This window comes from Anticarsia gemmatalis, chromosome 10 (genome assembly GCF_050436995.1).
Source record: "Anticarsia gemmatalis isolate Benzon Research Colony breed Stoneville strain chromosome 10, ilAntGemm2 primary, whole genome shotgun sequence".
In the NCBI taxonomy this organism is placed as follows: Eukaryota; Metazoa; Arthropoda; class Insecta; order Lepidoptera; family Erebidae; genus Anticarsia; species Anticarsia gemmatalis.
In genome coordinates this window covers 1,618,137-1,645,250 of record NC_134754.1, presented here as the reverse complement: position 1 = coordinate 1,645,250, position 27,114 = coordinate 1,618,137, and the positions used below count along the sequence as shown (strand labels likewise).

Below are 27,114 nucleotides of genomic sequence, written 5' to 3'. Positions count from 1 at the left end.
GACGTGCAATTAGTTCATAAATAGTCAGCCTAGATAACCTACTTTTTTCCTAATATAAATTGTTTTCAGTTTCTGGTGCTCTACCTACTTAGTGGTAAAATATTCAATAGCTTTTTAAGCCTGAAAAGCTTGGCCTAACAAATTATTTTACCTAAAAATTCCCAGCAAACAGGATCAACTAAGTAATATCGCATTAAAATATGTACTTACGAGTAGCTTGAATTAGTGGTCGCCAATCTATCGACTTGCCTGGTCAAACGTTGCTTGGATCTACTCACTGATCGTTAGTCAACCGTTAAGCGCCTGAAAAGAAAATCAGTCTAAGTATGCGAAAAAAAAACGATTCGGCTCTAAATGTGACCACGTGATAACATGACCTTGCAGTGGATCAGACTATTCTCATACATTTTTGGTCGTCTAAGTCTGTACTGTGCAATTATAAATCTTAACACATTGAGTTAAGGTATAGATTAAAAAGGACAGAAAAATATTTGATAACAGCCTATCGTTACCTATAGCGGTGTGGTAATCAATAGTTTTGCAGTGACTTTACTTGCTGTTGAGTGCAAAAGTCAGTTGTGAGTAGGAACTGAAGGCGTGCACTTCAGTAAAAAGAAATTGTAAGATGGTGCGTGTGATTGTAAACGAGGGTTTGCTCGAAGGAGAACTGATCCAGAACGAATATGGCGGAACTTTTTGCAGTTTCAAAGGCATTCCATATGCTCAACCGCCAGTTGGAGACCTAAGATTTAAGGTAAGTACCTATCGAATTACCGTAGAAAAAAAAACTGCAGTCCTTTTTTTTAAAAGTAATGGTGTTTTTTAAAAAGCGCCTAACGATATTTTTTATTTATAGTACATTTTATTGTCACTGGTCATGAATTAATCAAGATGCAATAAATCACTTTTACAACGGATTATTGCACACGACTCACGATGATTTTGGTACAAAAATGACTGTTATTTGAGGTTGATAACGCTTGCATACATACAACAGTAAACATTAAATCATTGATGACCAAGAACTTTACAACCTTGACTTTGAACGCTGTCAACATTTTCTCGAAAAGATATTAGTCTATTAAATATTATAATGTTAGTGTGAAGAATACTAATAATAACTTAACTTTACGAGATTTTATTAAAGACTTAATCTTATTGAGTTATTTGCGCAAGTGATATGAATGATGAGTAATACGAGGCGCCTTAATGTTATCTGAAGTCAACATTATTTCGAGATATACATAGGTACTTAAGCACACTGGCGAGTGGCGGTGAATAACACCAACCTACACAGTCGTTATTAACTACAATCAGACTAGTAACAAATACCTACCTTTATCACACATTTTTTAATATTCATGAATGAATTCTTATGGCCAATATTTCGCTAACTAATCATATCCTTTAACAGGCTCCCCTGCCGCCTAAATCATGGGAAGGTGTCCGCAGCGCAAAGCAGTTCGGCCCTAGATCATACCAACTAGACGTATTCACCAACTTTGGGAAAGGTGGCAGCGAGGACAGCTTGTACCTGAACGTGTACACACCAGACGTGAAGCCTGACAAGCCTCTACCAGTCATGTTCTGGATACACGGTGGAGCATTGCTCTGTGGCACCGGCGAAGATGAATTGTACGGCCCTGAGTTCCTCGTCAGACATGGAGTCGTCGTCGTCACTATCAACTACAGACTTGAAGTGCTCGGCTTCCTTTGTTTAGACACCGAAGAAATACCTGGAAACGCTGGATTGAAAGACCAAGTACAAGCCCTTAGGTGGGTCAATCAAAACATATCCAACTTTGGAGGAGACCCCAACAATATCACGATATTTGGCGAAAGCGCGGGTGGAGCCAGTGTCAGTTACCACTTAATATCACCCATGACGAAAGGACTGTTTAAAAGAGCTATTCCTCAGAGTGGTACCGCATTTTGTCCCTGGGCGCAAGCTTACAAACCTCGGGATAGAGCGTTAGCTTTAGCAAAGCAGTTAGGCTGCTACTCTGAAGATGACAAGGAACTGTATGAATTCTTTAAAAGCCAGCCGGTAGAATCCCTTGTTGGTATTTCAGTACCATTGTTATTATCCGAAAAAGCCAGAAATTCTGCAGACATGTATTTCAGTGTAGTTAAAGAAAAGCAATTCGGTAATAATGAAATATTCTTCGATGGAGATTTTAATTCAGTTCACGAAGATGTAGAGATTATGTTAGGATACACATCAGAAGAAGGTCTGGTTAGCTTGGGGCCGGCTGATCAACTCAAACCAAACTTGGAACTGGCGAGAGACTTTCCCGAATTCTTCGTTACAAAACCTTTAGCGCTCCTTATGCCGGTCAGTGACCAATTGGAAATTGGAAAGAAGATCAGGAACTATTATTTCCACAACAAAATTGACGTATCGAAAGACTGGGAGCCATTAGTCAACTTTTTATCGGCTAACATGTTTGTGTACGGAGTAGCGCGATTTGCTAAAGTATGTGCAAAGAATAACAAGGTATACTTGTATAAGTTTACATGTAAGACTGAGAGAAACATGATAAGTCATGTACTAGGTCTGGCGTCATTAATTGGTAGCAAACCGGTAACTAGCCATGCTGACGATATACTATATCTCTTCAATGCAAAACTAATGCCCGCGAAAGTCGATATCAACTCGGACACATTTAAACTTATGGAGAAAGTAATGACACTTTGGACTAACTTTGCCAAATACGGGTGAGTAGAATAAATTTTAATTTACTTTACTTTACTTTACTTTACTTTAAAAGACAACTACCGCACAAAGAATTGCTCTACTGTCGCGGAGACTTTAACAAACATGCACACGACGGACACAAAGTACAATCAGACCCGAATCAAACCCACGACCTCCCGATGCAATGGTAGCTGCTAGTGACCTTAACCACTGCGCCACAGAGGCAGTCAAAAATTATATATTTATGTAGTTACGGAGTTTATTGATTTATGAGGCCTGCATGGCGTTATAAACAAATAGGTACCCTACCTTAGTTCACATTTCCATATTATTATTTACTAGCTAGGTTCGCAAAGATACAATACCGCAACAAGGTAGGTACTTAGACTTTATTTATTTAGGTATTTCTTCCACCAATTACAGAAACCCGACTCCAGATGATTCGTTAGGCGCTAATTGGGCCCCGTTTTCTTCTGATAATCAAGACTATTTAGAAATTGGCAACCAGTTTGTCGCTGGCAAAGCACCCGATGCCGAAGAACTGAAATTTTGGGAAGATATCTATGAGAAGTATGGACAGAACGCGTTTTAATCCTTTTGTTTTCTATATTTTATTGATATGTTGGTAATATAATGTTTTTAAAGTAACAAGTTTATTCTTTTCATTCCTGTAATTTATCAATCTAGGGAACTTATGTGGGGTCAAGATAATAAAAGTATGAAACATACCTTGAATAATACAATATTCGACAAACCTTATTGCTGCAAATAAATAAAACTCTTTAAAAAATCTATAGTACAAATTTTAATATAAAAAATGTATGAGCAATACAGCACCTCATTCATTTTTCAATTAAGACGATCACAACTTACTAATCGGTAGGTGTATATTTTTACAAAAACAAATTCTAATAAAGGCATCTCCCTTATAAAAGATAATTTTTCATTTATATTAAAAGTTGTTTTTGTAAAAAGATTATCTCTAATTATTTATGTAATAGTACAGTTGATTATGTGGTTCTACAATAGTGATAGACGAAAGCAGAATTGATTACAAACTTTGTTTCATAATTTTTGTTTAGGGACGGTGATCTAACATGAAACTATTTGGCCAGTAGTAATAATATTAAAAATGTTCGGTTCATAACTTTTACAGAAATGTGTAATATGATCATATTTGATAATGCTTAGTTTTCAAAATTTTGGCTAGTTTGCACAAGAAGAGTCTTACATCAAATTAAAATGGATAGGCCATCCATAGATTTTAAGGGGATAAAATTATTAATTACATGTGTATTGTCCTCTCCTACTTAATACATCATGAATGTGAACAATGTTTTGTATAATTTTTATGAAATATACATTTAATATTTTTAAAATCACTATAATATCAAGGGAAGATTTTCATGCAGGTGAAACATATCTAATGATGCAAAACATGTTCAACTTTTACAATTTATTGCTCACATTCAGGACATATCAATCAATAGAATAGACTCTAGCTGCTATAGTTTGTTCATACAATTGTATTTTCTGTTACATTTACTTTAGCTTTTCTTGAAGGAAATGTCTACACAGGCATTCCAATTTATTGCTATCATTAAAAAATATACAAATAATTTTACTTCAATTAATATCACAAGTTTTTTTATATATCCTACCTAAGTAGGGGTTAATGTTAATTTACAGTAGTCATATTGGCAGCATAGACTACTGCCTTGTCCATTTTCAAACTGTTTTAAAAACGAACTTTCTTGTCAAAACTAGCCTGTAGTAGGTGCTCTTGATTTTTTAAGTGGCAATCTTGCTAACATGTTCTTGAGTTTCTATGGTAGGTTTAGCTGTGCATTTGTATCGTTTTTTTACATCATTGTTCAAATTCTCTCTGTTTCTTGCAATCTCTACTGCATAGAACTGTACTCTAGGCACCAACATGGTATTTTGTTCTGAGTAGTCTCCTCTAGTGTCGGCTCTCATTAAAGTACCAAAGCTATAGTCTTCAATGATATTTTTGAACTTTTCACAGAATATTCTCCATTTTGCTTTGTTGACACTGTTCTTGATCTCATTCTCATTAATGTATGAGACATCCAAGTCAGGGAAGTCTTGCTTGAAGTGTGTGTAGATCAGATCATCATGAGGTGTGAGTTGCAACCATCTAGTGTCTACTGAGCATAACATCTGTAAAAAGAAAGATTGAATTGAACATTTTAAATACCATAAAGCATTAACATACATTATATAGGTACCTATGCAACAGATTCATCTTCATTTAGTATACAATTTCCATAGGTCTACTTAGAGTATATTAACATCAAGACTATATTATTTGTAAAATTTATATTTTTGGGCAACTTACACAGACTCATCTGATTCCAAACTAAGCAGAGCTTGTACTATGGTAACCAGACGACTGATAAACATCATAAACATATCATTAAAAATATATTAGTCTGTCAAAGCATCTTTGAACATGTATCTGAATTCTGAAAAGTGTTTATAGTTGCTTAGCCATCATTAATTGCCACACAGTAATAAGACACCTAAGAAGTTTCATCAACAATCAAATTTCTGTATAAAAGATACCTATTAACTGAGTCATAACACGTTATTTGATACAGCTGAACTTGATGCTGTCGTAAGCAGTACTCATTACTTGTAAATGCGTTGCTCAGCCGTAAATATTTCGTTCAAATTAAAAACAATGTATGAAAGATGCTTACATTGAAATAAATATCACTGTGTTCCATAGCCTTCGCTGCCCACAAGCGCTCCAGGGTTTCATCGTTGCCGAATTCTTCGGCCGGTCTCGACAGCACGTCCTAAAATATATGATTTCATGTCACCAATTTCTATTACTTTATGATTGCAATGAACCTCGTACCCAGCGTATACTATATCCATCGTAATAGAAACGCAATTGCCTATTGAAACGCATTAACTTCACCAACACACGTATATATCAATTGAACCAATTACAATTACAAAAAAATACAAAACATGCGCTTTCGCCGCAACCTAAGTTTTTTCGATTCTAAGAATTCCTACAATCTATACTTAATTAACAGTAACCTTACCATATTGAGATATTTTCTTGGGTATTTAGTTTATAATTTCTGTCACAAAAGCGCAATTATTACCCTTCGAAAATTCATAAATAATGCACATGGGACAATGAATTGAAAATGTCGTAAAGCACGTTCCGGCTACCGATAAATTTCCATCAATAAATCACATGCTCTGTCCCTCACCGTCACTACTGCCAAACTTATCCGTTCTTTTCGTATAACTTCATTGATGCGAAATATTGTAGAATGTTATATACCGTGTAACGCGGTTGATTGTCAAATAGATATTTTTTTTAGGCAAAGATCCAAATAAGTACAGCCATTCGTTAAAAAAACAAAAAAAAAACTAAATATGATTAAGCGCCGTTTTCATTATATTGACTTTATATACAACACTAAATTCGTTACATTACTAAATAAATTAAATGTTCTGTAATTTTTTTAAAACTTAACTGAATAACATCTAATCTTTATTTTTAGATTAAATCGTTGTTTTTAGGCTTGAGTATCGCTACAACAGTTGATTTATTTAATCGAATTTAAATGCTGATGAAAATCCATCAAATATCTATAAATGACGAAACTTTCATATTTTATAAAAAACTTACAAAAAATAATGTATCAGGGTATTATTATCAGCCTAGGCAGGTAGGATAGGTAATAATGGATCAAAATGGATCAAATGGATCAAAAGAGTAGTGTTTTTCCAAACCTAATATTAAAAATTTAAAAATATAATATCAATTTAAAATAACCCAAGTACACAAAGAAATAAAATCATACTCAATTAAAGAAGTTAAGCGAAAAATAAATCAATGGCTTATGACACTCTCCTACGACGATTCTGAACAGCTACTTGCTGGATATAGCTGACCCTATCACACACACACACACACACACACACACACACACACACACTCACACACACACACACACACACACACACACCCACACACACACACACACACACACACACACACACACACACACACACACACACACACACACACACACACACACACACACACACACACACACACACACACACACACACACACACACACACACACACACACACACACACACATACATACATAACACTCATAAATTTTAATTATACTACTACTCTGAGGTACTAAAAAATACAATTGTATAATACTTACCCGTTGCTAATATGAATGTTACCTTAGCATATAATATAAGAACACTGTTTTGTTTTACTGTTTTAATTTTATAAGTAATTTAATAAGTATTCTGTTTTGTTTTTTTCTATTTAAGCTGACATTTTATAACAGAGTTTAATTTTCAAAATATGTACAACACAAATTTTCGTCTCTAATGTACGTAACTACTTTTAAGTAATCCTTTTGAACCGGATTGCGCATACTGTTAATAGTCTTCTATGCATAATTGTATTATCTGGCCCCTGCGATACAAGCCACGAGCTTAGTGCAGGGACCGCCGCAAACATTTGATTGTATGTATACTAAATTGATAAATAAATAAATAAATAAATTTATTACAATTTAATTCATCAAATTTAATCATACACAAAAATGATGGTTGTAATTAAAATTACAAAATTGTATGTCATTTCAAATGTTCAGCTCATCATATTACATGCTGCATATTCGAAATAAACTTAGCATTTCTCGTAAAAATGCAATTTATGTCCTTGAGATTTCAAAATTATAAGTTCGTTTTCCTAAATTATTTTTGTTTGAAAACTTGACTATAACAATAGATTTATGAACGTATCCAAATGCGATGGCCGATAATGTGAGACAGCAGCATATGGGATGTGCGTGAAAGAGCAAGACAGCCATTTCGGAAAAATTCGTTTAGGCTTCGTTTCGTCACGGGATTTCATTGGACGAGAATGGAAGAGGGTGGCGCATGCGCGTTATGCCGACGCCATCTCTGCAACTACTGTGCCTATTATGTACTTGTTCTAGAGTAAAGTGAATGCTAATTCGTGGTAAAAAGTGTGAATAAATCATGGAATTACATAGTCGCGAGTGAGATCAAGTGTCCGTTTATAGTGATTGAACAAGACAGTGACATCACGGTGACTTCGGCAACGGCGGGTCATATCTTGCGGAAGTTTCTTGGCTATAGCAACGCATATTTTTTGCGGCTATCTCTGCCGCGGCCCGCCACACAGGACTTATTTCATGGGCCTTAGTCGCTTATACAGCTAGTGGTAACTCTCCAATCTCATATTCAATGTTCATTAGCGCCTTACGTAGAAAGCGGCCGCACAAGGCGGGCAGAACGGTCCCCGCGTTCTTACGCGCGTACTGCTTATACGTTTATTATGTATGAATTATTGTTGTGGGTCAAAGACATCGCGGTGTGTTAACCTGCTACGAAAACAGTGTCGTAAACTGGGCTAACTTTATGTTTCAGCTTGTGTACGGCCGGGACGAATACTCGCCGTATTAGACGCGTTTGAAATGAATTCTGCTTTAAAGCCGGTGCTGCCTCAGCCGGGAGTGCCGCAGCCGGGTGGTCAGGCGAGCCCCGCGAAGGGGAACGTGGCGAGCGCGAACCACGCAGTGGGGCACCCGCAGGGCGCTCAAAACTCGCTTCACCACGCCAGCAACAACCTCGTCGGACAGAACCTGACGCATCACGCGCCAGCACCGCAGCTACCAGTTCCTGTTGGGCACGCAGCGCCGCCCATGGCGCCAGTGTCTGCTAACATGGCACAAATGGCACAGAATATGAGTCACCATGGCAACCTCTCACACGTCACTCAGAACTCGGTCGGACCCTCGAATTTAGCGGCGAGTCCGAGCAAGGGCGGGAATGCTAACACCCCCCTCAGTCTCGTTCAAGACAAAGCTCTTGCGCTTACGAGAACACCCGAAAAGAATGAGCCTGATTCCACTGGACATGCTAATGGCACTATTGATTCACCCAAGTCTGCAACAAATGCTCCTTCAACACTTAAGCCTCAAAATCCTGAGTCTAACAAAGACAAACAGGATATTGCTAAGACCTCACCGAGTACTCCCAAACCTCCTGAAAAGCCCTCAAGTGCTCCAAGTACTCCTCAGAAACCTGAATCTGCAAACACTGCTAGTACTGCTGATGGACCAGCTCAACCTAAGGTGGCTACTGCAAATGAACCCCCAGAGAAGTCTCCATCCAAGCCTACAGAGTTGAAGCCAGCACAGCCGGCAGACGTAGCTCCCACACAAAGTGATAGCAAGCCTGTACCAGAGTCAGCAAATGACAGTCAATTACAAGAGAAAGCTCCCACACCTGTAAAACAAGACCCACCTGCTGCTGAGAGTGCGAAAACTGAAAGTGTAGAAGCCGAAGAGAAGAAAGAGGAACCTAAAGTAGAGCAGAAACCACAACAAAATGACGAGGAGAAGAAGGAAGAGCCCAAAGTGGAGAAATCAGAGTCACCCAAGAAGGAGACTGTGGAGAAGGAGCCCGAGCCACCTGTAGAAAAGGTTGAGAAGCCAGAAAAGGTAGAGGAGAAAGTTGAGGAAAAGAAACCTGAGGTGAAACCTGCCAAAGCGGAGGCTAAGCCAAAGTCCACACTGAAGTTGGCAACAGTTACAACTCCAATGAGAAAGAGGAGGCAAGCATCTCCTAGCAAGTCCAGTGACGGTGTGAGCCCGGCCAAGAAGCCTGCCGATGGTGACTCTACTCCTGATACTAGAACTAAGAGGAATCGGACTCAGGTTTGTAATCTTTTTATCTTATAAGTAGATTCATAATTTATTTTCCATAGCCAAGTGTGTTGTTTGGTTTGAACAAAACAAAGTTAGGCTATACATTAAAAGTAGTTTATGATGTCAATGCACTTGCCAATGAATGATAAGGCAATAAAAACAAAATATTTCTTATTCACTCAGAATTTATTTTGGACATTGGTCTTATTTGTTTCAATTGCTAGTCTAAGTTAATAATTTTTACCTAGTAGTTTACTTTTTTATTAGTGTCTAAACCTCTATGTCATGTCTATTTAAAAATGTGTTTTATTAGATTCGCCTTCTACTATCAATAAGTGATTGAAAATCGATTATGACCCAGTTTTACTCTATTAGTTTGAAACTTTGCAAACTTATTGACATTGCATGATAATCCACTATGGTATTGTTTGTTAGCAAACTAGAAAACTTGTTAAGAGTTAGAAAAATATCCATTCTTTAATAGCTTTATCAAGACTGATATAGTTTTGGAAATCAGTTTCATAATATACAAAAGTTAAAATGTTTTCAAAAAGTGTCAGACCTAAGCAAAAAATGTGGTTGTAGTAAGTTTTTATTGCATTTAAATTACCTATTATTGCAAGTCATATTTTTTTTTACTCTGTGGTTATTGGTCAATCTATTGTTAAAAGATTCAAAAGTTTTTCAACTTAAAGTTAGGTGTTAGACGTATTTGTCAACAATGGCCGCCCTTAGCGCCCTCTGAAAAAGACGCTCAGCCCAAAAATATTAACTGCTTATCCATCTTCCGGGTAACCGTACTTAACATTGCCTAACTTTTCGCCTTTGAGCTAATAAAGAAAGCATCAAAGAGTGGCAAACTCTAGTAAAGTAATTTGGCGCCAAAGCATTTTGCGTCTAACGCAATGTAGGTACTCCTTGCATTTTAAAACTAGATGGCGCAGTTGTCAACTATTTCAATTCATGTCAAGGATTTTCAAGTCTAGGTATATTATATTATATACTATCTTTGATTTGTATAATAATTAAATCTATCGCTATACGCCTGACGCGGAAGTTAACTTGAAAAAAAACCTTTGTATGTGGAGTCCATTTAAAAAAATAGATACGCTTTTATATTCCTTTTAGAAATAAATATTACGTACTATCTCCTGCCCGCGACTTTGGTCGCCTGAATACTTTTCCTGGAGAATATTTCACAAAAATATCTGGTACTTTTTACGTTTTATTCACATGTTTAGTAGTTTTACGTGAAAGGGGAACATACATCCATCCTCACAAACTTTCGAATTTATAATTGAATAGAAGTAGGATTTAGATTGGGTCATAGCACTGTGGTCATCGTATACGTTCAGTGAGTTAAACTTTGGCACGGACGTTCTATAGATGGGTGACCGCGCAGTAATTGTGTTAAGCGTTTCCGTATTTCAAAGGGCATATTAAATGTCGGCCCCGTTGTTGTCAATTAAGATAACAATCGCTAAGCCATGTCAGAGGCTTTTGTGCCGCTTGAACTGGGTTGACCATAAACCATTTGTAAAAGAAAACGAAAGCACGATTCATATAAAGTTTACTTAAATAACGCGGTAAATCGTCAGTGCTTTTAAAATCGCGCAAATATTATGACCGATCATAACATAGGCTATCATGAAAATTGTTTTGTTTGCATAATATATTTTTAGCACTTACATAATTTTTATCCACTTAAACGTATGGAACGTGTAAACACAAATACTACTTTATTGAACTGTTTTACTTACGAGCTTTCGGAACAAAACCGGTCTGATAAACTATTTGAAATTTAGTAAAAGTAGTGTTTGCTCCGGGACTTCGTTTTCGTAGAATGCTTCTTGAGAATAAAAAGTATCCTATGTGTCAAACCATGTTTAAAAATTAAATTTATTCTATACTAAATCACATCAAAATCTATTCAGCAGTTTTTCCTTGAATAACAAACATACATCCTCACAAACTCATAAAAAAATATTGTTTTTATATGCAACTTTGAAATGATTTCTTTATAGAACATAATGGATTAGTCAGTTTAAAAATCATATTCGGGACTGTGCCCGGTAGATAATAGGGCTATTACGTGACACTACACAATACGTTTATGTAGGCGTATTACGACTTATCCTTCTGACTAAGAAGAAAAAAACTGACGCGTAGAAAGACTTTAGATCCGTCAAAGATTCACTTCACGATTCACAAAGATCTACTTAGTTGTAGTATAATTAAAAGCTGAAGAACTTGTTTGCTTGAACGCGCTAATCTCATGAACTGCTTACTCGAAATGAAAAACCTTTTTTATCTATACTAATATTATAAAGCTGAAGAGTTTGTTTGTTTGTTTGTTTGTTTGTTTAAACGCGCTAATCTCAGAAACTACTGGTCCGATTTGAAAAATTCTTTCAGTGTTAGATAGACCATTTATCGAGGAAGGCTTTAGGCTATATAACATCACGCTACGGCCATTAAGAGCGAAGTAGCAACGAAAATTATGACCCATCCCTCTTATGTGACGCAAGCGAAGTTGCGCGGGTCAGCTAGTGTTGAATATTTTGTGTATTGAGAAAGACTTTAGGCCATGTAACATCACGCAATGACTAATAGGTGTGGAGTAGCAATATTTTTTTTGTGTGAATACGGGAAAATTAAAGTCCACGCGGACAGTAGCGGGCTTCAAAAACCATTTTTTAAAGTTTTACAAGTGTATCAAGATCAAAGGGCAAAAAATCGGCTTAGTAAAATAGCTGTATTGTGACGTCACAACAACATGTTGATCCTGGGGTAGATCAAACAAGTGAGAAGGGTGCGGTTCCTCGCAGTAGGGTTGTAGGTAATAAACCAACAGTAACACATTCGAACGCCGAACTGTCTACTTTTTATATTATCACATCTCCTAAACGATTCATCGGATTCCGATGCGGTGTTTGGTTTTGTGTAGGGTTACAATGATTTTGAAGGAAAATAATCTCCATTTATTAACTGTATGATAAAGTTTAATATTGATATTGATTTTCCGCGCCGATTAATTTTAGAATTCTGCGCCTGTTAAAGGAAAAACCAAAGCAAAATAAAATTAAATGTATTTTTTTTGCAATGTAACTTCGATTTGTTCGCGTTATATGATTATTATCACAAGTAATGTTATATTTTTCTGTTACCAAAACTTTATATTTTCTACTAGGCCATAGTCCGTTGCAAACTATCGAATTATAACGCCGTGTTACGGAAGTTAGGTATCTAAAACCTAGTACAATCGGCAACAAATCATCTTGTCACGCGCGACTAGAAATAGTACTATTTTTCAATTACTATTATGACGTCACAGCTCAGAAAATTGAGACTAGTCACTTATAAACTTTTGACACGTCCTTATATGCCCGCGTCTCCCAGTTCGGAAGGGTAAAAAGTAATTAATCGTTTTATGGTTAGTGTCCGGTCAACCTAGTGCCAAAGTTAGACAAGCCGCCCGAATACCTTTGAGGCTTAATGCCTGTTATCTCAATTGACAATCACAGGGGCTGACTTTTTACGTGCCCTCCGAACGAAAACTCTTAGCTCAAGTGGCGCGGACACTTGATCTAAGCGTCTCTGTTCGGTAGCTTAACCCACTCTTCATTTACCATTAAATTATTTTATTAGGTCTTAGTACGTTATTAGTCTTTGGACTCAGGGCCTAACCCCAAGTTCGGGAGAAGACTCTTGCCTAGCAGTGGAACAGTATAGTACAAAAAAGATCTTAGTATTACAGATACATTTTAGTTCGTCGGTACATAGCACAGCTCGTAGTATAAGTGATTTAATGAGCTATAAAGTTTAATGATTCCAACACACCTCGGCATTCGCGTTCCTGCGACGGAATGATTTAAGTACCGGTCGTTGGATATCTTCATGACATTTTTTACCTTAGCGGGCCTAGATCTAGAATACTTGTTGAAATAGTATTTTTTAGGATATGCTTGAAGTACCAAAAACTTAATTGAATTCGTAATTAGTTTCTTGCTAATTGTGTTAATCTATACATTTTTAATACTTTCTGTTTTTTCTATGCTATATCAGTCAATTATTATACGAAACTTGTTTAATACATAATGCAATTTGAAAAACTTTGTTTTATTTATTAAGACATACCAATAATTTGGACTTTTCATAATTTGTCACAAATAAGACCATATCAGCAAAAAGGCAAAGGAACCCTTCGCACATTTTTTTATTATGCTTTAATCAATAAGTATGAGTTAATTTCAATAATGTGTTATTCACTGTGTTTAACTAATAACATGTTTCTATCCACAGGTGCAGTTGTATCAGTCGCCGACGCCGGAGCTGGCCATGGCGACCAAGCTGTCGGCCAGCGCCGGCCGGTCTACGCCGACCAAGCCCAATGACGACAAACTTATTGTTTTCTACAAGTAAGTCACATATATACACTTAATTATTACATAATCAACTACAATACTTAAGAAAATCGAACCTTTTTGGTCCATGGGTGTGGGAAAGAGCAAATAACTGCAGTAATCCTACTTGCTAAGTACCTGTCTGAAATTTAATAAGTTACTAGCTGACCCGCGCAACTTCGCTTGCGTCACATAAGAGAATCATAATTTTCCCCGTTTTGTAACATTTTTCACTGGTACTCTGCTCCTATTGGTCGTAGCGTGATGATATATAGCCTATAGCCTTCCTCGATAAATGGACTATCTAACAATGAAAGAATTTTTCAAATCGGACCAGTAGTTCCTGAGATTAGCGCGTTCAAACAAACAAACAAACTCTTCAGCTTTATAATATTAGTATAGATTAAGTTGAACAAGTCATCCCTTAATGTGATTTTTGAAGAAGCATGACAGGCTGATAGTTTACTTTTTTACCCTAACGCTGATAAAGAAAAAAAACCTAATATTTAGTTTATGCTTTAACTAAAGAATTACAATGATTTTATAAGTCACAGTTCAAACCTACAAGATGGCAAATGAAGGAGCCCTAAGTTTGAGCACAGGGTTATTTCATATAATGCACGGAATGAAAGATCAAAGATTAAAACAAAGTAACTATCTCTTTAGCTTCTGAGTCATAAGTATTGATTGAATAGTGCAACACTTGTTACAAATGGATTACAGAATCACTACAAATACATAATTATGCACGTGCATTCTACAATACTAACGTCAAACACGGTTGAAATGATTAAAAACATTAAATCTTCTGCATAAATTGTCTGCCAAAAAATCTACATAGTGTGTGACAGAATGATGAAGACAAACCATTCTTAGACTACGGACGATTGTTGTCGCGCTGCAGACGAGGCTGAGGTTTTCTCTGACGAGTCTCTGGCGCGGCTAACTAGTCCGTGCCCTGGTGCAATGATGGCTCTGATTGTCACACATTACATACTAAAAAAATAAAATAAAGGGAGAAAATACATATTTTAGGTATAGTAAATACTCGGTATAATTTTTCCCGGAATCGATCCAGTGCCCTCAATCTATTAAGAGACATAAAACAAAAATTAGTCCAATTTTGTTTTAGAAAATTGCAACTGAGCGGCAATCGACGCGTACGCATTGTTTCTGACACATTATGAAACCAGCTTAATGCAGACTAAATATTTTTGGCTTTCAAGAGAGGATATGAAACTTAGGCTTAACAGTCCTTGTTCTAGGGAGTAATGATAGTTTAAAATGGTCACTCTACATGTTTACTCATTTAATAAAGGTATTAAAGGCATGTCTTAAGGTTCAATATCCATCTTCTTTGCTTATGGTGCTGAAAAAGTAGTAAACTTTTACCTGCGATGTTTGGTTGCTTACCTCTAATAAGTATAAATAATAATAACTATGAACAATTTCACAGTTATTTGATTTCAAACTAAGCAGAGTTAGTCCTAGTAATAATTAACATACTCTTATATACTTTTTAATATATAAATCTGATTTGATGCCAATAAAGTATTATTTATTTTTGTCAGGAACGAATACCTAGCGGTCCGCAACACGGAGGGTGGGTTCTACGTGTGTCAAGCGATGCAGAACGTGTACCGCACCACGCGCAAGATCAAGATCCGTTGGCTCTCACAGGACAAGGCAGCTGACCCCTCAGGGGAAACATACAAGCCTGACTTCTATGATATGACGGGTATGACAATGTCTCTTATTTTTGTGTTTTATATTACTTTTGTAATTTTATATTTAGGTCTTAAAGAGTTGAAGCCCTAAATATGAAATTGTGTTATAAGTGGATTTGTTAGTTTATATGTTAGTAGTTTTCTCAATTTAATCAAATTCTAGAGCCTAGAAGACACTCGGTAAGGACAACACATACTATATCAGACTATTTACAGTCTGATATAATATATGCAGGAATAACATTATTTTGATTTATCACTTCAATCATCACAGAGTATGATCCTTACAAACTTCATTTGATCTCCATTATCATATTACTGACTAATTACATGATAAACTATGTCTTTAGCCCTGAACCTGACTTACAAACAAGTGTCATAGCACCTCCCAACGTATAAAGTAATCCTACACTTGTTCACACAGACATGGAGTGCGTGCTGACGACGCTGTCACTGTCCCGCGGCGCGGGCGGCACGCAGCTGCTCCGCGCCGCCGAGGCCGCGCGCGCGCGCTCCATCCTGCAGCGCGCGCTCCGCGCAGAGACCTCGGGCGGCGCGCCCCTGCCGCTCACTGAGGAACATCCGGACGGACGTGAGTACACCAACCATATAACTATATAAACATATATCTCTTTTATACTAACTGTTTTGTACCTGTCTTTACCTTTGTATAGTGTTGTCCTGCTTACATATCTTAAAAAGAAAATCTTAGTTAATTTGAAGTTACAGTTACAGCCTAGCAACCGATTTCTTATCTTAATATTTACTAAACTAAATATCTGTCTGTGCTTATTCCACGTTTATTAGTGAGTCACTTTATTTTAAAAGCCTGTGACTTATCAGCTCCAAATAAAAGATAATATACACCTATTTAAATGTAACTTCGACAATAATCTTTCTAAATGCCGCAAAGACAAACAGGATGTAAACAAAACACAATCGTATTATCATCCGAATTCGCCGGTGACCGATAAGAGAACGTCGATCTTACTAATCTACTAGTTTAAATATTTCCATTACCTACCGAACTTTTGTATCAACTATTATTTCGAATATCCGAATATCAAATATCCAAAAACCATCTGAAAATTAAATAGCTATATTTTTCCTTTCAATACGCCCTGTTGTATAGACAAAATGAAACAAATATGCTCATAAACAAACCTATATGATGCGATAGACTTATGCTGTAGTGTGTGCCAGTATGATGAAGACAAACCATTCTTAGACTACGGACGATTGTTGTCGCGCTGCAGACGAGGCTGAGGTTTTCTCTGACGAGTCTCCGGCGCGGTGAACTAGTCTGTGCCCTGGTGCAATGATGGCTCTGATTGTCACACACTACAGATAAATCATTTTCAAGTAGACTAAACAAAATATATATTTAGGTACATTTATTTAAAAAAGGTGTTCAAGGTTTATTGTATCATTCGACAGATTACTAATTAATTGAGCGCCATCTATTTATCTAATGGTCTATCACTTCGACAGAAAAGTTGTGATTATTAACTGTCACAAAAATGTTAAAAGATCTATTCTTACTTACTAAAATTTTTTTCGTAGTATTGTAATTATAATAACGTGTTAGTCGCAACACTCACCAACCAAGTTATGTTCACAGAAACAATACCTTTACTTAAAATATATAGAATGATCATAAAAGTAACTAACAGTGTATATATTGTTTGTACACAGTGGACCTCTCACTGTACAAGGACGAGTCGCAGTTGGAGAAGAAGTCACGCAAGCGCAACAGCTCCAAGTCTTCACCCAAGTCTAAACAGGACAGCTCTAATGACACAGAGGCAAGTTTTTTACCACTTAAATTTAGTAATTATATTCCAATAGTGTCGATAAGCTAGTGTAATAATAGTATTTGATTAAAATTTACTGGTTGAGGCCTCAAGCAAGAAGTAGTGTTCTTTTAATTTTGTACTATTTAGGTATTGTCATCACCGTGGATCAGCTAGTTGGCTACCGTTGGTCGACCGTACGATGTATATTATAATGTATAATATGTATGATGGATGTGTAGTTGCATTCGACAGTATTGACTAACATATTTGTTCTTTGTAACATTGTTCCAGGATTCGGCGACGCCCGTGAAACGTGCGCGAACGACGCCAAAGCGCAGTCCAAAAAGCGCTCGCAAAACTAAAACACAAACACCGACTAAACAACAAAATAATAAGAGAAAATCGGCAGGTACCACGCCCACTGTGGCGACCACAAGCAAGGTAGGCATAGTACAACGGATTTATAGAAATGTACGTATCCGCCATCACCGCCATTTACATTCATGTGTGAGTGAGTAAGAGTGTGTGTGACGCTGGGCCTCTCTGTCGCGCCTCCCCGCTCCTCCGTGGAGTGGCGGGAGTGCGCGATAGATGTCGGCTCACAGGGTAGATACATTCACTTGTTGATTTCGCGGCTTGTTTTAGGACTCTATCACAGTTCATAGAGAATAATAACATTGTATTGAACAAATGTAATTGATTAAGTTTATTATTCCGACTGAAAAGTAAATGGATGATTGTTTTTCAAAACAAGCTTTTATATAATTGCAATCAAATGTACGAATAGTATAAAGTTTTTTTGTATACCCTGTGAGCCACGGCTACAGCATGTGTTTATAAAAGTGAAGTAATTAGTTAGTTCGATGGAAGTAACGATGTTATATGGAGTGTCGAGAGATATTGATGGATTATTTGTATCGGTTATATGCATGCTATCAATTATGTGCACTTTACCACGCGCCACTCGATTCATTTATAATGGCGACGGACACGATATTTTGTGAGTTTTGAACTTACAAAAAATATTTTTTAGTACATCATTCGATCTAAGTGTAAATTTATTTGAAATTTTCGGTCTGTTGTCATTTTAATTGAATAAGAAAGTGATTAATATTGTCAAAAATGTTGACTTAAAATAAACTTTTTATTCACAAGTACTTGAAAGATTTGCTTTTAGCAAATATTTCCATAAAGATTCTGTTTTCCTATAAAGCTGGGTTCTACTTTTTGCGGAATTTAAGAAAGATAGTTAATTAAAGAAACCCTTGCACAATCAATTATTGTATAGGTTTGTAAGCATCTGAACTTAATCCTAATTTTTATATGAGAACTTTACAGCAATTAACCTTTTCTATTCTTCTATAATATTTTATTGTATTGAAAAAATCTATCATGTCTATGAGCATTTTTGACAATGTTTACGCGGTATTGGTAAATTGTGTCATGCAAGTTATAAAATTCCAGTGTAATACGGTCAGCATTATTTTGGGTAAAGGTATTGATTTCTTTTCGTTACTCATTCGTCATTCCACGCATATTGGTCCATATATTTATATCATTAACTACAAATTATGCCCGCTGTTAACAAAACGCAAAAGAAATTATATTTATTTCCGAGCAAAAACTAAACGTCGAAGCACTCCATAAAGTTAGAATACAACCTCTTTGAAAATCGAATTATTGATATTTATATTTTGTTTATGAAGTAAAAGTTAGTCTATAATTTAAAAAAAAAATAACTTTTGTCGCGGATTAATGATAGGTTATTAAAATGTATGGGTGAAAGGATGCATGGAGATTGCATGACTATTTATGAAATATTTTCTGCCGATTTTATAGAGTAAAAAAATACTAGTTTTATTTCATCTCTTTGTGAAGAATACAATTATTTTTTCAGCATAAAATATACCTAAATGTTATGGCCTTTGACTGAGTGTATACATTTATTCATAAGAGATACAATAAAATTAGTATGATATAAAACAATATAAGCAACCTACTATGTTTGTAATAGCATAGATTCTATTTATAGAATAAAGTCCCCAATAGGAATTAAATATAATAGAACCAGTACCTATAATTTATTATCCATAGATACTTCTTTACGCATGCAACAATCTATTTTAACTGAAAATTTATTAAAATATTTAGTATCTAGTGTATCATTATTCATTCATCTTCATTCATAAACATTGCTTGCTTATTGTGTTCAAAATTTTATTATTTTATCTCTTTATTAGCTGTTTTCTTCTATTATTTGCTATTTCTCGTTAGCATGCTACTGTTGCATGATTTTATATGTATTTAATAAGTTTGAGAGATGAGAATTAATGTCAATTTGGGATCTTGCACAATAAAAATGTCCTAAAATATGTTATTCTATTATTGTATGTATAAGTCTCAGATATCTGTCCCATTTGCTCACGTATTTTTATATGTATACTTTTTACTTTTAAATACCCCTTATTGTGCAATAATCTTACTGTTGTAATTGAGAAATGATTTGAGAAGAAAAACAGATTTATAAAAGGGAAGATTTTTGTTTCATTATACTTTTCTGCTAATTTATATAAAATGCTATTCATTTCGAAAATACGTTATGGGTATATAAGTTTAAATACACTATTTTGATTTTACTATTGAAATTTATGGTTGCAGGACTTCCAAAAACTAATGTGTAGAAGTCAAAAATCTGTTAATCGTATACTGAAACAAGAATCTCCACATTATTGTATGTGTTATGTGTATATATGTATAGTGTGTGTATATGAGAAGTAATGTGTGTGTTGTGGCAGACCGCGACGGCAGTGAGCGACAAGAGCAAGGCGAAGAGCACGCCGAAGCGAACGCCGGCCAAACAGAAAGACACCCCCATCGTCACACCCACGCGCAAAGGAAGGAGGGCTGTTAAAGGTACAATCATTGTCAAATCAAAATCAAATCATTAATGCCCAGTTTCTGAGTACATTTAGCAGTTGTTTATCTACGTTTTTTGGCCGAGTGGTTTAATTTTAATCTTTTGTTATAATCCATTGATTACGTAAGCAGCTACCACCAATATATATGACACATGAAGGTACCTACTAATAAGAAAAACATCAAGTAATACTTGTTGGAAATACGTGATTGCTCGCTATGTATTGCAAGATTGTTGAGGAGGTCAATAAACTTTGTAGGGATGCACCTAGCTTAGTCTCCATTTTTCTAAATCCAAGTTGCCAAAGGTCGATAACACCGTGTTTTTAACGATTTGCTTGTTATACTGTTTTTATTTTTCATTTCATTATGTAGACCAAAGTGAAGCTGATGTATTTTTTTTGTATCCTTATTTCTTTTTATAGAAGGGTCTTTGTAGACAAAAGCTTGGTTTTATCAAATTCCTGTCAATATCAAAATAATGATTATTAATATTACAGAAACAAAAGCGTCCCCCATAGTGCCGACCCCCTCCACATCGACCGGCAAGACAACCCGCACGCCGAGGAAACCGCCGGCAAAGAAATAATACACGTCGTGCCTCCGAGCCGAGCGGCAGTGCGTCTGCCACAGGACTTTGTGAACAACCGTGTACTCTGTTAAGTGTCTTACCCGTTAAACTTAAGTTCCCGAGCCCATACGAGTGGATATAGGCTGGACTGTTTGCCCCCACGCAGGAATTTCACTTGGGTACTGTACATAATAAATTTTATTGTGTTGCCGCATCAATCGGTCGGTTCTCGATCGATTTCTTAAATTGACTTGACATCTTGTTGACTCAGATGGAAGTTGATTATTTTATCCATTCGACTATCGATCAACGATTGATCGGTTGGTATGGTGACACCCTTATACAAATGGTGTTCAAAAAGCAATTAAATATCTTTATCCCCATGTGTAAAAATTAATGGACGCAAATTAATTTTTACTTACATGGAATGTATTTTAATTCTCACGGCTTTATTTTGTGATGTACTTGTTTTGAATTCAATGAGAATGTCTGATAATTACGAAAGGACGCTGTGCTCATCAATCAGACTCCTTGTTGAATACGGAGTGTGAGAGTATCATAAAATACAGTCGTGAATCATGCATAGTTTTTATACTAATAATAGAGTTTATGGCTAATTGCTTGATGTAATTCATTAGTGAGAGCACTTTTGTCAAAGGCTCGATACAATCATTATTCCGAATGAAAAACATTGAATAGATCATGTCGTTATTTGATGTGAAGCTTCAAACACTAGATAAACTTCAATGAAGTACTTATACATAATAGCAATAATAGTTTGTGATTGATTTATTTGATTGATCGTTAGTTAAACGTAGGAATATAATATCTTATTATATTATTTTGGATCATGAGTAAAGGCAGTACCCAAGTTTAATTTCAAGTGAGAATTATGAGTTGTATCTGTTTAGTAGATATTTATTATGGGTCACCTTCTATCTGCATAATCATGGTTTATTGTAATTTTATATTTTGCTGGAATCTGGTATATTTACATTTAAATATATTTCTTTATATTATGAAATGAAGTACAGTGTAATAATAACTGATAGCACAATTGTGTATTTTTCTTTCAAATACGTCTATATTATGATAAGTTACGTTGTTTATAAGAAATTAATTGAAACGCAATATCTTGGATTCTGTCATTATTGTGACAACGGAATGTGTTGTCGGTGCGCGCCAAACATTCGGCGGGAAGCGATGTTGCAAGCTTATTAAACCCTTATGTTGCCATGTTGGGTTGATTACGTGTAATTTTTATATAAAATCTTATTTGATGTGTGAACAGTAATGTGAAGCAATAATATAACTTTCTTGCGACCTTACACTACATGAACGTAATTCGTGTTGTTTCTGGAATTGTTAAAAATGCAATATCTACGTACGTTGTAATATTTTACGAAATGACTCGAGAGATTAAATATAGATACTGTTCTACCTCGGAAAGCGCGTTATATAGGAAATTAAAATATTGACTTTTTATATTAAATGGAGTATAAGAGTGGGTGTAATCGTGTAGTGTAAGATGGCTCTAGTGTAATAGCGAACAGTTAACATCACAATATGTTGATATTGTACGTAAATGACGTGGGAGCGAATTAACAGGTTAACATAGTTTTACTAACGCGAACTAACTACTACTGTAAGACTTCATTCATTGTAAATATATACAAGTAAGGAAACGATAACACCATGAAGTTGTTGGGGTGTAACTACATTTATTCGCACTTTTACAATATTGACATTACATAATAATAACGTTTCTGTGTAATAAATAATCTTATTATTTGTTGTCTTTTTACAGTTACATTTACAACATAATAGCTTAATGTTCAAAGCTCAGTACCGTAATATTAAATATTCTCCAAGATTACACACAATTTTAAATAGTAATAAATCAATGCGTATAAATGTAGATAATCCCTTGTCGAGTAAGACAAAAAGGGGTATTTTCACCTCTTTAAAAATTAGGCAATAGATTTAGAAAGTTTCATTTTTTTTATAAAATAAGATTAGGCTAAAAATTCTAAAGTTTGCGTAGTATTCAATTAGATATTGCGACGGAAATCTTGTATATCAGTACAAAGAATTTAAAATTTATCAAATAATGTTTTTTATCATTGGATGTTTTCGCTTCACATAAAAATATATTTTGATATGATCAGTGTTTATTTTTGAATTAAGATAAAAGAAAGTGTGCTGTCGCGGTTTGTGGGAATTATTGTCACACGTTTCTAGTGAATTAATGTTGAAGAAATTTCAAAAATGTCTTCGATAATATTATTTTCAACTCCAGTCTGGACCAATCTTTTATTGTGAAAATTTGTGATTGTATGTTGTACAGTCAAATACCAAATGTTATAAATTTATCACTGCCTACTGTTAAAAGTAACTTGAAATATCTAATAGTTAAATGAAATATATTTACCGCAGCTAGAGAATTATCCAAGTGGCTCATCGTTGTGCACGCTCGATACGAATACAGGCTCTGAGGGAATGTTACATCGAATTATGTACTTACTTGTTGACGCGGCCGGTATGCGCTACTCCGGAACTGTGCCGGTGTGTACATTGTGAGCACATAGAACTACATTAAATCTACATTTTGTTATGTGACTCTATTGTAAGGTTGTTTATACATTTGCGGTGAGGTCCCCATATATTTTTTGTTAAATTGTTTTCCATTTATACCCTTATGTTGTTATCAATAACTGTGCTCAGGCCGAGCGTGAGAGTGTGTGTGAACATTAGAAAATATAAGTACCTACATTTTAGGTGGTATTTTTAAATAGGTTAATTTCTTGAAGAGAAAAGAATAAGCTTAGAATATAAATTATTGTGTGTGTATTTTCTGTTTATAACGTGTACCTACTGAGTGGAGCGAATGTTTGCGACATTGTCATGGCACTCTGGTACAATAGTTGTAAAACATAATTTTAGCATTTTATACAAAAAATATCAGTTTGAGAGTACTATTGTAACAGAAAGTCCACAAATTTATATGCAATTTAAAATAAATATAATGATTTAAGAAAATCACGAGTGTTTTATTTAGTGCAACTATATGTTCACTTATCTAGATCTAATATTACAGCTAGTAATAGTGCAATTTCAACCAATTTTTAAAACAGGTGTGTCAAAATGTCTCAATATTTAGTGTTATAAAATTATAATGATAACTGTCATCACTGTAATTTATTTATATTAAACTTTGCAAATTTGTTTTATACTGATTGTGGCTAATTTGTGTAGTGTAACTGAAGTGTTTAGAACATATGACTTAAGTTTACTGTTTACTATGATTGCAATATATTTTCTTAGCATAGAAATGAATCAGTGCAAATTTTGTACAAAATGGAAAATAAAAAGACATGTTAAGCTATCAAAAAACGTTTAATTATTAATCATCGTCAATATTTTCCAATGGATATTCAGTCATGACAAGTCCCCTACTCCACAAGGCGTCGGCTATCTGTAATTTCTCCGAATCATTAGGTAAGTCTAGATTTTCCACTGATACATATTCTGGATAGGTGACAATTAAAGTTTCTATGGCTGGAGCCAAATCCTCTTCTAACTCAAAATATGGTACTTCAGTTTCATTGTATTCAAGAGAGTTCTCAACATGGTAGTATATCTTGAGCCTATCTTCTGAAACCATTCTCAATATATTTTTACGCAGTAATCTGATCTTAGTATCAAGACTTATTTCCACTCTATTGGTGACCTTTCCATTTTCTATCATGACATCAGAATCACCAAACACTGTGACTGCCTTCTCCATGTCAGTCAAGACGGGGGGCAGTGCTGCTTGCTGATAGTTCTTGCTCATCTCATCTACAGCTGCATCTATTGGTAAATAATCTCGAATTTTGTCAAACAGTGACACAACTACATCAGCTATCTGTTTTCTAATAGGCGATTGGGAATCTGAATGCACTAAGCCAAAATTGTCGTAAATCTCAAATGGTAAGCCTTTTCTGAGTTCAACATTTTCATTTATAGCTATTTGAAGGGCACCAGGAATCAGTTTCTCAAACAAGTCCGCCCATGCATGTTTTTGGTACATACTAACAGTCACATGTAGTGAATGTTCACCATCTACTGTGACTGCTTGATGAATATATCCTCTGGGGAAATACAACATGTCTCCTGCTTCTAATGTTACTTCCAGTATAGGTTCACCTATTTCACTTTGGTCAAAATTCTTTGAAGAAACCCTCGGCAAAACATGATCTTCATCTAAAGGTTTGTAAATACGCCAGTGTTTTTTCCCCTCTGTTTGTATTATAAATGCTTCAATATCGTCATAGTGTGGGGCAAAGCCCTGACTGTCTGGAGGAGTTAAATAGGCATTGGCACCAACAAAGGAATTAAAAAATTCTTGCATCGTAGCACTCAACAGATGTATCTTTGGTATGAATGTTTGTGGATTGAGTAATCTCACACTACAACCATTCAAATAGAAGTCCCATACCAAATGTGGATGTGCTCTACCATCAGGATTGTGATTCTTTTTCTGTCCATCTACATAAGATGTAACATCTATATTCTTGGTAAACTGAATGTTATCTTTCCGTAACATATCATCAATGGCAGGGGTAGAAAGTATTTCCTTGTAGTATTCTGGCTTATTCCTAGCTATGTGTAGCGGTTTCTTTTCCCACACTCTTTTCAAAAACTCATCAGGGTCATAAGGAGCAATCATCCATTTGAATACTTTAAGACCTTCTTCCACACTGTTTGTTTGCACTGGCACAAATTCAAGACTACCATCACTCCCTTCTGAAGTAGTGTCACCGATGTCGCTCACCTCATACACATGGTCATTGCTAGCTTCTGTGACACGATTGCTTGCTCCTGAAATATTACTTGTCCGTGAGACATAATGACTGGTTACTGATTCTTCTATTTCTGTTTCTGATTCAATGGGAAATTTGTTTGACACTGGCACATGCACAAGTACTGGTATTTCTTCACGTTCGGTTTTCTTTGATATTTTTTTCTCTGAATTAGATTTTTTTGCTTTGCTCTTATTTTTCTTCTTTTTATGTTGTTTCTTTTTCATAATATTTTTTGTTTCTTTCGCCTTTTCCTGCTTCCTTTTGAGCTGTTTGGCGATATCTTTTGATGCTTCGTCTACATTTAATTTAGAAGGTATTTTCTGGGAGGATGATAGATTTCTCGATTTGTTACGTTTCTTTTGTTTTTTTGCCTGATTTGATGACTTATTACTTTTGTACATAGCAAATGCTGACACTTGCTCCGAATCCATTTTCTTGTGATGATATTCACATGTGATTTTTACGATATAATCACTAAGTTTATGCTGAATTCGTATTTAGCATAAAGCAAAATTACTGATCAAATACACACTTATTGAGATAACCAACATTTACCCTTATTTATAATGAATCTTAGCAATCGATCATAAAACTAACCGGCCGTATTACGGCCATTCACAGGTATAAAAAAGTGAGGTTATCTTTCAGAACGTTTCGTTATACAAAAAAAGATACAACTTGAAGATTTGGAAATTTTATTGGCATGCAATATTATGATTTTTAAATCTCGTTAAACCAATAAATAACTAAGAAGTAATTTTTTTTCTTCTATTTAATAATCATACGAATGTGAGTGAGGCAAGGGAAGTTTTTAAGGATGGTATCAAGTGACGTTCTTTGGTCTCGAGGTACCCCTGTAAATATAAGAAAGGTGTGATTTTATCAGTATTATTATTATACTCTGTGGATTTTATGTAAGTATAATGTGATTTTATGTAAAATATTTTTTTATATACATTTTAACCGTCTTTTTCTTATTGGTAGAAGGTAGGCGTTTATTATTTTTGGTTCGTAACTATTTTTATTTTATGCGATCTTAGTTCTATAGGTACCTACATTTGGATATTTAACCCACGCAAAAATAGTAATTAGGCACTAAGTAGGTATATATTATCACAATAAATGACATATTCTCTGTCATAATCTGTCTATGTATGTAGGTATTTGGAAAATGAATAATCGTCTTTGGTTTAATAATAAAAAACAAATGCTTTTACAGATATTTTTTAATTTACGATCGAAAGGCAAAAATTTAAAAAACACTTGTATTGTAGGTACCATTATTATCATACTAGGTATAGTGTTGAAGATGTTATGAATTAAAACTAAAAAAGAACCTGTATTAGGATTATTTCAAACTACGGACCAAAGTAGGCACAGTTGTTAGACTTCCAAA

General features: G+C 35.2%; 4 protein-coding genes across 6 annotated transcripts; 2 read left to right on the top strand and 2 right to left on the bottom strand.

Annotated features, from left to right (window-relative positions):
* The first annotated feature begins 544 nt into the window (after window positions 1-544).
* Window positions 545-3,346, top strand: LOC142976238 (juvenile hormone esterase-like). The gene is made up of 3 exons (XM_076119522.1): window positions 545-754; window positions 1,415-2,718; window positions 3,122-3,346. Exons 1-3 carry the CDS (start codon window positions 626-628, stop codon window positions 3,288-3,290), a joined length of 1,602 nt encoding a protein of 533 aa, XP_075975637.1. The 5' UTR covers window positions 545-625; the 3' UTR covers window positions 3,291-3,346.
* A 139-nt stretch (window positions 3,347-3,485) lies between these two features.
* On the bottom strand, window positions 3,486-5,935 carry LOC142976240 (protein PBDC1). Its single transcript, XM_076119524.1, has 3 exons — window positions 5,776-5,935; window positions 5,422-5,520; window positions 3,486-4,879 (listed from the first exon to the last, which is right to left on the bottom strand). Exons 1-3 carry the CDS (start codon window positions 5,776-5,778, stop codon window positions 4,490-4,492), a joined length of 492 nt encoding a protein of 163 aa, XP_075975639.1. The 5' UTR covers window positions 5,779-5,935; the 3' UTR covers window positions 3,486-4,489.
* A 1,697-nt stretch (window positions 5,936-7,632) lies between these two features.
* LOC142976088 (uncharacterized) lies at window positions 7,633-23,910 on the top strand. Of its 3 annotated transcripts, none has more exons than XM_076119313.1 (9): window positions 7,633-7,969; window positions 8,241-9,467; window positions 13,761-13,876; window positions 15,433-15,599; window positions 16,013-16,180; window positions 17,284-17,393; window positions 17,676-17,855; window positions 20,180-20,297; window positions 20,801-23,910. In XM_076119313.1, the coding sequence occupies exons 2-9, from the start codon at window positions 8,451-8,453 to the stop codon at window positions 20,887-20,889; spliced, it is 1,965 nt and encodes a 654-aa protein (XP_075975428.1). In that variant the 5' UTR covers window positions 7,633-7,969; window positions 8,241-8,450; the 3' UTR covers window positions 20,890-23,910. The 3 variants fall into 3 exon arrangements, with proteins under 3 accessions (XP_075975428.1, XP_075975427.1, XP_075975426.1); XM_076119312.1 differs by having other exon boundaries at window positions 7,634-7,969; window positions 8,176-9,467; window positions 17,676-17,825; XM_076119311.1 differs by having other exon boundaries at window positions 7,634-7,969; window positions 8,176-9,467.
* A 338-nt stretch (window positions 23,911-24,248) lies between these two features.
* NO66 (Bifunctional lysine-specific demethylase and histidyl-hydroxylase NO66) lies at window positions 24,249-26,355 on the bottom strand. The gene has a single exon (XM_076119314.1). The coding sequence runs from the start codon at window positions 26,147-26,149 to the stop codon at window positions 24,275-24,277; it is 1,875 nt and encodes a 624-aa protein (XP_075975429.1). The 5' UTR covers window positions 26,150-26,355; the 3' UTR covers window positions 24,249-24,274.
* Window positions 26,356-27,114: the final 759 nt, after the last annotated feature.